This window comes from Aythya fuligula, chromosome 7 (assembly GCF_009819795.1).
Source record: "Aythya fuligula isolate bAytFul2 chromosome 7, bAytFul2.pri, whole genome shotgun sequence".
Taxonomy (NCBI): Eukaryota; Metazoa; Chordata; class Aves; order Anseriformes; family Anatidae; genus Aythya; species Aythya fuligula.
Genome location: NC_045565.1, coordinates 23,425,660 through 23,438,368, shown reverse-complemented (window position 1 = coordinate 23,438,368; position 12,709 = coordinate 23,425,660). Strand labels below are relative to the sequence as shown.

Genomic DNA, 12,709 nt, shown 5'->3' with positions numbered 1-12,709 from the left:
GAGGTGAAACTGAGCCATGCTCCAAGAATTCAACAGATCGTATCTGTGGCTTAGTAGACGCCTTTTCTGCTCATGGCCTGTGTTTAAGTGGATTCAGCAGCTCGTGCCTCCCCTTTCTGGGCTGTTTTAGCTGAATTGTTTTAGTTTCACTGGGTGGCTGCACTGGAGATGGAATGATGTGGGGCAGGACCAAGTTGCTGGGAGAAGGGAACCTGCTTAAATAGGGCTGGGGTGGGACGTGAAATAAAACAAATATCAGCCATTTTAACCCACACCTCTGGCACGCTTTGGCACCACGCTAATTCGTATCTCTTGAGGCTGGGGTGGAAATCACCCGTATCTTGTGCTTCCACATACCCAGCTCTTTGGGGACAAAGGGGGATTCTGCACGGTCCAAATGGACTTGGGCCTCTGCTGTCCCTCCTCGTGGCAGGCTGTGCCTGCCTGCACACCTGACTCTGGCTGATCGGTGCCCATGGAGTGAAGTGGGGCAGCAAAGTGACCCTGCTGGAAATGCAGTCTCCATCATGGAAGGTATTTTTTTGGATAGATCAATTCCATCTACTGCAAGGCTGTTCTTAGGCATGGGCTGGGGGAGCGTGGTGTATGGGGATAAATGCTGGTAGTTAACGTCACCGTAACTTCACCTGGCAGTGAAGCATTAGCAGGTTGTCTCCAGCAGGAAGAAAGTTTGAAGTCTTTTTTTTCCTGCAGTAAGTAATTGAGCACTGTTGGGTATGAAAAAACTGCCTCGAGTTGGAGAATATTTGAGTCTCTGTATACAAACTTCTGTGGTGGCTTTGTGCTATTGAGTGTGCTCATTCTTGGGCTGTTCAGCTCTTTTAATCTGTTGATAAACTTTCTGGCTGGTTGGTAGTTTCTGCTCAGTGAAAGTTAGTCATGTAAAAAACCTCCTGATCTTGAGTTGAATTGTACAACACAAGCCCACCACCCCTGGCCTGATCGGCTAGCCAGATTAGGGATGCGCTATCTGCAGCTGGGAGGCTCTTCCCACCCCTGCAAATCCCCGTGAAGATTACAGCTCAGCCTGCCAGGGCGACTGCTCTGTCTCGAGGTGGTGTTGAGGCAGCCACTGGGAAGTCCTCAGCTTTTGGTGAGTTCTGCTGCAGAGATGTTTGATTGGAGATAAGGTTACACGCCTTAATGAGATTCCCATCTTGATATCAAATCACCAAAACAAAAACAACCTTTGGCAAGAGTCAGGAGATGGTCCATGCTGTGCTGTTTGCCTTGCTATGTTCTGTGCTCTGGAAACAAGCTTTATAAGCTATCACTTCTGCTTTGGGGGATTTATTTTTTTTGAGGGATGGTTCTTTTCTTTTGTTGTAAACAGTGAGATGTAGCAATACTAACAGAGAATGAAGAGATCTGTTCCCATCTCGTGTGCTGAGGAACAGCCTGATAAGTTGCTTGCTTTGCCTCCCAGTTCTCCATGGAGAAGAGAGATTTACCCTCTTTTAGGGGATTCAGTGGGGCTCTTTTCTGTTCTGAAGGCAGGCACATTGCAGCACTGTTCGGAGGTGTAGCTGTGTCTCTGCCACACTTAGCTCATTCACTTTTAAATGCCTTGATGTCAGTTTGATATTCCATCAGAGAAAATGTGCATGTTCTCTGAGGAAGATTCTCCCTCACTCTGTGAGGGTTCCTCTTCTCCTGAGCTCCCAGGGCTTGCTGAGGGACCTCCGCAGGTGATACCGCATATTAGGTCTTGTGTTCTGGTGGAAAAACGCTGTAGAAGAGCTAAGTATTACCATATAGGACTTGGTTATGCCTGTTCTTCATTTAAACAGTTCCTATCTCAACGTCCTTCAGTAGGTAGCTGTTCTCCACATGCTTGTCTGTATCCTACAGCACCAGGTTATTGCTATTTAAGGTCCCTGGACAGCTGCTGCTGTCCATGGAGCATCGATGCCTACAATAAGCCCCTGAGCAGTGGAGCTCCATTCACAAGAGCATGAGCTTTGGAAAAAGGATGGGCATTTTCAGCATTTGTTCGCCAGGAAGCTGAGATGAAGTTGTTCTCACCTGTAGTCATCTAACTTGGCACCATTCAAAGATTCCTCATCGTAGGTAGATAAGCTCTTTTGTTTTGCTGCTTGAATAAAAGAATGTTCACAACTTGTATAATTGCATGGATGTCCTGAGACTTGGTTTATATTAATAACTGTCCTGTGACTTTTTTTTTTCCTCCCTTGTTGCTTGGTCTTGCCTTTCTATTAAGATGCCTGTGACTGAAACGTTCAAGTTTAATAGATTTTTGTCCTAAAAGAGACAGAATTCCCGTGTTACACAGAGGCTGCAGGATTTTTCTGAATTAATTCCTGCTTCAAATCCCATAGCTGTGGATAAATATATCCAATCTTGACCAGAAAATCTAGGCATGAGAAATCCAATAAAAACCTGATGGGACGGCGGTGGCTGCCTCCTGCTGTGTAAGGAGGCTCCTGATTTTGTGGGTGTAAGAGCTGGGGAGAGGATGAGGAGAATGTGCTGGTGGCCAGCCCGAGTTCCCCTAATAAAACTTCTTGAGGATCAGAGCCCAGCCTGGTCTAGTGGTGTGCTTCTGCTGTTTGCAGTTGTGCCCGTGTCAAACTATCTTACATCTGTCTGAGTCTGACCAGCTTCCAGTTTTAGCCACTGGCTCAAGGGATGCCTTTGAGAAACTCTTTTTCCTGTTCCTAGATGTATTTTCTTTTGTGGCTTTCTCTAGCCTCCCCTGACAGCCTCCCGAAGCAGTGTTTGGCTGCATTTTCTGTGCTAAGCACCCCAAGCGACCCGGCCCCTCTGCTCTTTGCTGCCCTTCCTGCCTTCGTATCTCCTGCAGCCTTACCCACTGCTTTCCTCCAAGTCTGAAACCTTCAATGGCCTGGGGCCAGGAGCCAGTACCCACTGGCAGTGGTTTCCCCATTGATGCTAACGTTTCAGGAACTGTCACTTAATCAATTCTAATCTGTTTGGTGCGTATTGGGCTGAATTTTTATTCCTGTTCTTATTTTTTTTGGCTGGTTCTAGTCAAAATACGTGGCACCAGGCCAGAAGTGGTACGCTTATCTGAAAATATTGTATTAAACCTGTTATTGCTAATCAAACTTTTCAGTTTCATAACAGTCAAATTAAATATTTTTCTTAAGTCCGTGTTGATTGACACTCTTTCTGCTGTTAATTCCACAGTAGGCAAGTTCTCTGAGCTGTTCCATTGTTTTCAGAAGCCTTTATTGAGTTGAGTACTCATCTGTTCAATGTTTTGATATTTCAGAGGGATAGCTTTTTTCCAGTCCCCCGGGACTTTTGAATATTCCACGACTTTATGGAATTCAACACAACTGAAAATACTTATTTGAGTAAAAAATAAGAGTTAAAATAATCTCCATAATATTTTAAGACTATTAATTTAGGAACATTAAACAACTGTCATAGATTTTTTTTGTTAAATAGCGTAGTATGCCATTCTATTGAAACTTAGTTAACATACTGCCATATTCTTATAGACTTGTAAAGTTAATATGCATATTGTGTGCCTTCTTTTTGGCTTCATCTTTGCTTACCTTAAAACCACGTGCATCGCTTTGCCCAGGCCTTTGGAACGCTTCTGGGTTTTGACTTGGTCTCTGCTCTGAATCCAGTGGCTGCTCCAGGGGATTGTTATCTCTTCTTTGTGCTTTCACTGCCACATCATTATTTTTTATTAACAGATCAGGTTTTTCATGATGCATTGGGTTATCTAGTAAAAAGTTGGTAATAGTTAAGGAATTTCTACAGAAGATATGAGGCTGGTGTCTTAACAATTTGACTCAACTTTCAGCTTTTTGTAGTTGCCCTTTTGAAGAGCAAGCTGCTGTATGTTGGCCTGCTTCTTGTAAATAAATGCTGAGGAATTGGTTGCCTTATTTTCCAGTAGGAATTGGACTGTAAGACCTACTACACTTGAATACTAGCCAGGGCAGTGGTTACGTAGACTGAGATCTAGCTTACAAATTGCTAGTCACAGGTTAAAAATGATAATAGCTGGCCTGAAGAGTTGATACAGGTATGTTTTCATTTCCCCCTTCAGGTCCCCAGCTGTATGTATTCAACTTTTTCTTTGACTTCTTTAACAATCTATGTAATATCAAATAGTAAAGGCAGATTATAGCCCTTCTTTTCCTTACTACCCTCAATGATTTGACTTCCAGTAAGTGCTACGTGCCTTACTGCTTTGACTGGCCATGCATTTAGGGCTGAATTATGTAGGAAGTGTTAAAGAACATGTTTGAGCTGTGCTGTTGCAGGGAGAAAAAACACATTTATCACGAGTCTTGCATTTCAAACAGCATCAATGGCAGTCCAGAAAGGCATCCCCATCTGAAGATCTTGCATTCCTGCTTTTAAAAGTGGGAAATTGTAAAGCTTGAAGTTAAACCATCTTTAGGTGAAGTTTGTTGGTTAACAGGTTAAGCTTATATTTATGGATTTATTTGGCTTCAGAAGGGAGGGTGAAAGTGCCAGAAAAGGTGAAAATAAAACAGTTTTGACGCAGGGATAAAAGTAGTGAAATTTGGCCATGCAGAAAGCTGAATGGTCAACTCTTCTTTTTGTTTGAATTTCCGTACTTGTTACTTTTAGTGTAAAAATGGCACATCCATATTCTGATTGTCAGAGCATGTTTTAGAGAATAATGCTTCTTAAATGCTGCTTTACTTCTGCAAGTAATAATTGTGGAATAGTAAATAACATGTAACAAGCTGTGAATTTAAGAATGTACTCCACCCTTGTTTCAGTACGAAGGATTTTCTTTGTTCTTTCTGTTTTTTTTTTTTTTTTTTTTTTTTTTGCTTATTCCTCCCTTACTGGAGAGCCTTCTGAGATGAGATTTCTTTAAGCTATTTGCAGATGTTTTGTTTTAGAAAAATTATTTTTCTTATAAATTTTTTACACTAATGTAAAACAAAAGATGTTTTTCCCTTTTATAGGTCACCAGTAACATTGTAAGTGTTCAGTGTGGCTACTTTAATTGTGAGGAACATATCTAAAAGAGAAGCCTCTAAAATATTGGCATCTCCCTCCCTTTTCCTCTTCCAATTCTGTTGTTCCTGCAACTTTTCCACTAGCCCTGCTCTTCAGCTGCTGCGAACTGTCAGACACTGAGATACAGAAGAAGAAATACAGAAACAGGAATTTAGCAGAGGCAGCCATGTTAATTTCTGTTCCATTTGAAATGCAGGAAAATATCATCTGCCAAATGGAAAAGGACAATCGGTGGGAAAAGAAATGTTCTTTTCAAGCTTCTAAGAGCAGTGACAATGGAGAGAAAAAATACTATAAAAAGTAGGCAGCTCCTTTTTCAAGATTTTGTTTTCAATGTATTATGCATGATTAAATGTACACAGTACACAGTTGCTCTTTTGGAGTCCTAAATGACTGAATATTACATTGCAGGGCTCATATTGTCTTTACTGCATTGCATTTTGCATTTAGGGGGAGTAGGGCTTGGTTTCATGGCAGTTCTTACCAGTCTTTAGTATAATTTTTGAATACATTCATACTTCCCTTATTTGCCTTTTTTAATGTCAAGCATTGCACATAAGATGTTCTGCTGTTGCTATGCAACTGCTAAATCCAATATTTAATATTAATAAAAACCGAGTGGCATTAGCATCCCTGAGAACAGTGGGCTAGCAAACTATGATTGTACAATATCCAAGCTGTAAAACTTGGCAGGGACTTCAGTGTGCAATTGCATGCATGGCAAACCGTGGGGCATGAGTCACTGGCAGTTACTATTTTAAGACTGGTGAGTTTGAGTAAAATTTCTGAGCTCTTTCAATTTTTATTTATTTATATATATGCGCTGTTTTTTTTTTTGACAAAGAGAGAAAGGATGAGGTTGGTTAGCTGTTTGTTTTACTGGAGAGCTGAATTTCAGGTACAAAATCTGAGGGGTGGCTCCCCATAAAAAGGTCAGCGTTATAAACCTATGGGTCAATACCCTGATTCTCCCCATTTTTCTTCTAGGTCAGGTTGATCGGCCCTTTCCCACTGTTCCTGCCACTTCCTGAAGCCTGAATTGGCTTTTTTTGGAGGCAGTGCTTCTTCCCTGCCTGACAAGGTGCTGTGTAACGGGATGTTTTTCCGCTTTCTCCTTTTCCACCTTGTTTACTGATATTCTCCCTGTTTCTATTTACTCCTGGCTGCTGTTTCACCGTCGGCCTTTCACACTTTTTTTGTTCTCCATTCAGTGCTTCCTGAGATTAGATTTTTAGTGTCAGCCTCAGATAGGCATTAGTTCAAGGATGATGTTATTTCTCTGGCAGTGCTTTGGCTGCTGCGGTGATATTGCAGGCTACAAATTCTATAGGGTCCTGCATCTCGTATGCAGTGATGTTAGTGCACCGAAACTCTTGCTGACACCCAGAGGGGTATATTGCTGCTTGTCTTTCCCTTTGAAGACAAGACTGCTGTCTAAAAAAGCAATAACAGTGGTATTAGATCTGTATATTGGCTGAGTTATTTTACAATTATTGCATGTTTGCAGTGCAATAATTGATTTCCTTCAGAGTATGCAATCACTTAGCTTAAGAAACCCCTGTAAAACCACCTGAAACTGCCCTTTTATCTGTTTCTGATTCACCCGAGCATTTTTCTCTAAATTTAAAGCCGTATTTTCATTTGGTAAGAAAATCCCTTTTTCTTCTACCTCGCAAAGATCCAGGCAAGTAGGAGAAGCTGCCTTGAGCTACATGCAAACTGTTACTAAACCTACAAGGCGAAGGCGAGGGGGGGGAGGAGAAGGAAAAGCAGCGAGTGACAGTTGAGTTTTATCCCAATTGTAATGGGAATGCATTTTTATAAGCAGGTGGACTTTGTCTGTGCCCCTTAAAATAATCTTTGTACTTTCCATTTTCCCTCTTGTTAACCTGGCTTCTTACCGTATCGGGTAGTTAACAGCTCTGTAGGTTTTACTGCCAGCAGGAGTTTAGTGTAATATTGATTTAACGTTTCCAAATAATGGCAGTAATTTTGGTGAAGGTTTTTCCTCGTTTGGGATCAAATAAAATTGGTTAGATTTATTTTTTAAGTGCGGCATAAGTCGTGGCACTGGAGTAAATCAGAGTGTGTATTTTAGATGCAGATCTATGACATGAGCAGTGTAGTGATTAGAATTTGGTTCCTTAGGGGCACGGCATTGCTGAATCCCTTTCCTTTTAATTTTCTCTCTTCAAACCTGTAACTCTTCAGAAAATATTGATTCTAACATTTGCTGAAATTCAGAACTGTAACTGAATGCCACTCAGAGATGGAAGAATGCATTATTATTATTACTTAGTATTTGTTTTTAATTGCAAAAGCGTACCTTATTTAAGTTTGGAGGCTTAAGCCAGAGATTTTTTTTCATATAGCACTTCCCTGGTGTTGTGAAGCTCGTTGTAGGACTTAAAACTTGCTATTTTCTGTTCAAAATGGTTTATTTCAATGTCATGCTGTTCTTTGTTTTTAACCTAGCTAAGTGCAGGAGTCAGTGGACTCTAGGCTGTGCTATGGTTTGCCAGTAGTTCAGTCATCATAATTGACCCATGCATCTTGTAATACTAAGAGAAAACACGTTGAGCTCTCTTCTTGGAACAGATAAATATAGAACTGCTATTGTGAATATTCTTGGAGTGACGTACATAATCTAGAAAGCTAACAATTCTTTTATTTGCTTTTAGGGTTTGAAAGTATTCTAGAAGGCCTGTTTGGACCTGGATTATTAAAAGATCTCAGTTTGTTTAAAGGTATTCAATCTCTATGTTTGTATCTTGTTCTGCATTTCTAATGACAGAAGCAGCCCCAGCTCTGCCTCTAGAAAATGTGTGTTACCGTGGTGATTTGTGCTTTTTTCCCCCTCCCCCAGGCAGTGCTCACAGTTAGTTTCATATTGGCTAAAATTACTAATGAGTGTGCGTTCATCTTTATGTAGCTGGGAGTGTATTTGGCAGTGCTCGGGGAAAAAAAATATTTGTTGTGCGGAGATAAAATGTATACAGTTTGGTAATCTGGGGATTTGGAAATATGGCTGAAACGAAGCCTGCATCCTCAGAATGCAGGCAAGAATGTTGTGAAACAGGTATTTAATTCGGCATTTCTCTTTTGGCTCCAGTTGTGTCGCGGTTTATGAATATGAAGTAATCTGCTATTCCTCTGATTTACAGACTGTGAGCCTGAAGGTGTTTCTGATTGGTCTTTTGATGAAAATTGTCTTTTCTGCTGCCTGAGAAGAGAAAAAGTGAAGGTAACAATGCAGATGTGTGAAGCTAGTAGTTGTAGGGGAGGGACAAAGGGAGGGAGTTTGCTGCTCCTAGTTAACTGAACATAGAAAACCTGCAACCTCCTTCCCCTTTCCCCTCCCATGGAAAAAGGCTTTCTGAATTAAAATAATTCAAGTTAATGAAGAGACTTGCTTCTTGTCTGCAACTTTTCCTTTGTGGTATGTGATGAAGGTGTGGTGGTTTGTTTTTTTTTGTGTATGTGTAGTAGCTCTTTCTGTATTTTTTTTAATTTGTTTTGTGGATTGTTGAATTTTGAGTTCTTTGTAAGTGATCTTATTGTGATCATGCAACTCTTCCCAAGGGAGCCAAGCTGTGGCTTGTGTATGTTTACTACAGCCAGACCCTGGGCTTATCTTCAGTATGGAAATACGGTCCCTTCTAACAACCTCGAGTCTTGTTCTGTATCTTGGAATCTCTTTCCCTGTGGGCCATATCCTTTTATTAAAGCGCTCCTGTATATGTCAGGTTTTCTATTGTGATTGTTTATAACCACGTCTCACCCTAAATGCGGACAAGTCAGCTTTGCCAACATTTTCACCTCTAGTTTGTTTTCTTAATCAGATTATGGCTGTATATAAAACAAAGGTTACCATGCTGTACATGATTGTTGCTCGGCCCATGTGTTGAAATAATGATTGCTCTATAGCACAAGCAGAAAGGGTCATCTGTCTTAACAGTGCCAGCAGAAGAAGTTTTCCCTACTACTACTTCCTGCACAGCATAACAGGCTGTGCAGAGTGGTTCTCTGTAGGCTTACAAAAGAACCACAAGCACCCTTTCCTCTGCAGCAGCTACCATAGCTTTGTTCATGAAGGAAGTACCTCCTTGTTGACACCGGTACTTGCTGTGTTGCCAGTCTGAGCTTATTTTTGTGTCACACTGTTTGTTAAGGCACTGGGAGGAGAGGTAGGAATGCTTACGTTTAGAACAGGTGTAAGGCGTGATACTTCTTCATTGACACTGACAGCAGGTAAGCTTTATGTATACTCGTGACGCTAGGAGTCCTGCCTTGTTTAACTTGAATCATCTCATAAAAAGGTGAAATTCAGTGTTTAGCACAGTTCTAGCTAACACATTGAATTTATTAAGAAATAAATATTACGGGCTGGTCAGCCTCGTTGTAGGCGGGGAGAATCTAATGAAGTATGGGTGGATCTTTAAAAAGACTTCATCATCCTCATAGGCCCTATTTATTTATATTTTCAGTGCACTGGGCTAGGCTTTCTGTCACTGAGCACTGGAAATGTATTTTTCATGCTAGAGGTAGTTAAGGTTCATCACCTGGTTGCCGATTGTGCTGTTTGGGATCTTTTAAATGGCCAAAAGAAAGATGCAGGTGTGGTCCCATCCAGCGTTGCTCCAAGGAGCAGTTTTTGGCATCAGGGTCTAAAGAGATTTTAGGATTGTGTGCACAGAATGACACAGAATGCAGCAGGGGTGTGCAGCATCGATAGGCAAAAGCAAAAGGTGAAGGGATGGAGGCTGTGAATTTGGGGCTGTCCAGAGACAAATGTGAGTTAACAGAGGTAAATGTTAGTGTCAGTCACTACGGGCATGGTAGAATAGTTTTTATAAATAGAACCCAAGCCATTCCTGTTGTTTTACACTTCGGTAGCCAAAAATGCTTCTTTCAGCTATTTTTCTTACAGCTGATTGATAAACAGAGACAGCAAAGAGAGCTCTGTACACAGGCTTGCTTGCTGCACGGCCAGATAATGACTGTCTGTCTCGAGGATGAAGGAATGGGGGGAAAAAAGGGTGAGCCAGTCCATTCCCATCAGACTTGTGGCTTCTCTGTTAATCCTGGTGATTCTCCTCACGCTGGGCCCGGAGCTGTCAGAGCTGCTTTGGAGTACATGGGATTTTTCTTTCCTCTCTTCCTGCCCACCCCCAGCCTTTAGATCAGTTCCGTTGTGTTTTTTTTTTTTTTTGGAGTGAGGGAGGGAGGAATATGGCTCCTTTGAGACCTAGTGAGTGCTTGATATGTTGGCTATGGGAGATGGCGTGGTGGGAGTGCTTCCTTTCCTGTGTGGGTCTGCTAAATGGCTTCATTGCTGGCCATCACAGATGTCATTAGATGCAATATGAAGTTAAATATGACTCTCTTATGGGGGTCTTCACATAGCGTGGGTTTAACATCATCATTTGAAATAAAACCTCCAAGACTTGATTGTTACAAAAAAGTTAGTAACTTGATTTACCCAAATGATGGGCAGTCTTTAGCTGATGGACTGAAATAAATTAGGAATGGTACTAGTTTGGTTTGAAGTATCTTCCATTCAACATCTGTAATGATACCTTTAAACCCTCTTTTTAGGGAGTTGCAGGTTCAAGCTTCTAAAACAGTTAAAACCCATCTGTTCCTGTATGTAACGTGGTTGCAGTTATGCTTTCCGTGCCTCAATCTCTATTCCGCATTTTTGTTATTGATGTGCATCCCTTTGCCTTTTTAGGAAGAGAACCAAGTAGGATGGGATGATTGGGTTTCTGCTTGTGTGGTGGTGAGTTACAGAGTTAAAAGGCACCTCACTGATGTTGCAGCTGGGAGCAGCACAGACACTAAACTTGTGACACTACATAGCTGTGGCTGGCGTTTTCCAAGGAGCACACCTCTACCAGTACTCCCTCTTAAATTAGTGACATAATTAGCTTACTAGTGGTGTTAGTGTTAGGTCAGAGGTTGGACCAGGTGATCTTGGAGGTCTCTTCCAACCTAGGTGATTCTGTACCCAGTTCTCACCTTTGAGTGGTATGTAGGTACTCGGTCTAACAAATTCAAAAATAATCTGTGGTGTTTTATTGGGATTTCATTTGCTCAGAATGACCTGTAACTTAGGAGACTGGTAGCTATGCTTAAAGGGAACTGAGTCCTGGACTCCAGGATGAGAGTTGGAGGCCCTGGCTGGTTTATTGGCAGAGCTGCTTAAGGAAGAAAACTGCCCTTACTCTCCCACCCCTTTCAGCAATGTTAATTCTTGCTTTTACAAGCAATCAGATTCAATTCCATGTGTTCTTCAAAGGATGGGGAGCCATCTGCTGAAGTATTCTGAAGAGATTAATTTATTTGTAGCAGTAGATCTACTTGCAAATGCATGGATTTTTTTTTTTTTTTTTGCCAGTCAAAATACAAGATGGCTTTTGATAGAGGAATGGACTTAAGCGTGTCCGTTTGAGAAAGACAGTAAAATACATGCCGAGTCAGGAGCTAAAATCTCCCAGACACATTTTTGCCCATATCCAAAGGGTTGTATGCAGTTCTGTAAAGCTTTTAGAAACTGGATTTTTTTTCTTCCATCGTAGAAAACACACAACTATCGTGCTGTTGTATTTTGATCAGAGAGAGCAGCTAGTTAGCTCGGGAGCTGCCAGCAGGCCATCAGCACGTGCCTGTGTGCAGGGGTGCGCATGGGCACTGAGCGACAAAGTACAAAGTTAGCAGCTCCAGCGGCGTGCTCGCAGTGAAAGGAAACAGATCGCGTTCGGTGGGGCCAAACCCGGTGAACTCTCAGTTGGCTAATCTGCAAATGTGGTAATTCCCAGCTCCCTCTGGGCTTCATCCTTCTCGGGGAAGATTTAAGACGTGTGGTTGGTTTTATTTGTCTTGTCCCTTTTCCTTCTAAAAGGCTGTGGTACAGATAAGATCTATCAATTCAGCTGGATTGAACTTTAACTATATTTGACTTCCTAATTATGGTTCTTAATTTTTCAGTGTGGCTTGTTAAGAAAACTGACAGAGCTGTGACTGCGGAAGAAATCTGTGGCTCCATCTAGAATGGTTGTGTCAAAGGCAGTAGCCTTGCCTGCCACGTGCCAGTATGCAAAGCACAAGCCTACTTCCAGATATTTTTGTAAAAAGATGCAGATAGATAAGGTCAGAGAAAAGCAGCAGTAATAAGAGGAAATTGGGAAATGAATCTTTAAAGAAGGCTTAATTTGAGTATATTCCTTTGGGGAAGAAAATGCAGCTGTCTAAAGCTACATAAAGGAATTTGTACTTTTTGTTTAAATAAAAAAATAAAAGGGGAGGGGAACGACTCTAATCTCATTAGTTGGTGAGAGCAGAACAAGAAGGATAATACTCTAAGCACATTAACTATTTTATAGATATATTTAAGCTATAAAAATAGCAAGAGAGAAAATGACTTCTGGAACGTGTTCTGGAGCCTCCTGTTGCTGATGGCAGAAGGGTGAGCCTGGTGTTTGAAGTACCACAAAATACCCCAGCTCTGCTCTAAGGGCCTCAAACAGCTCTCCTGATTGTGAAGGTGTGTGGTGGTGTACAGCGTGTGAAGGAGTCGTATCAGAGGAACTCTGAATCCTCAAACAATTTGGATATTTTTGAAAGCTTGGAAGTAATTGCCTTAAACATCTAAAGCTAATATCATGCCATTATTTGATTATGA

General features: G+C 41.5%; 1 protein-coding gene across 1 annotated transcript in view; it reads left to right on the top strand.

Annotated features, from left to right (window-relative positions):
* Positions 1 to 12,709, top strand: part of LCOR (ligand dependent nuclear receptor corepressor) — a 50,255-nt gene that overhangs the window by 21,195 nt on the left and 16,351 nt on the right. The window contains exons 2-3 of the mRNA XM_032190880.1: positions 7,707 to 7,772; positions 8,190 to 8,269. Of these exons, the coding sequence (XP_032046771.1) occupies positions 7,707 to 7,772; positions 8,190 to 8,269 (146 nt within the window). The remainder of the gene's footprint in view (positions 1 to 7,706; positions 7,773 to 8,189; positions 8,270 to 12,709) is intronic.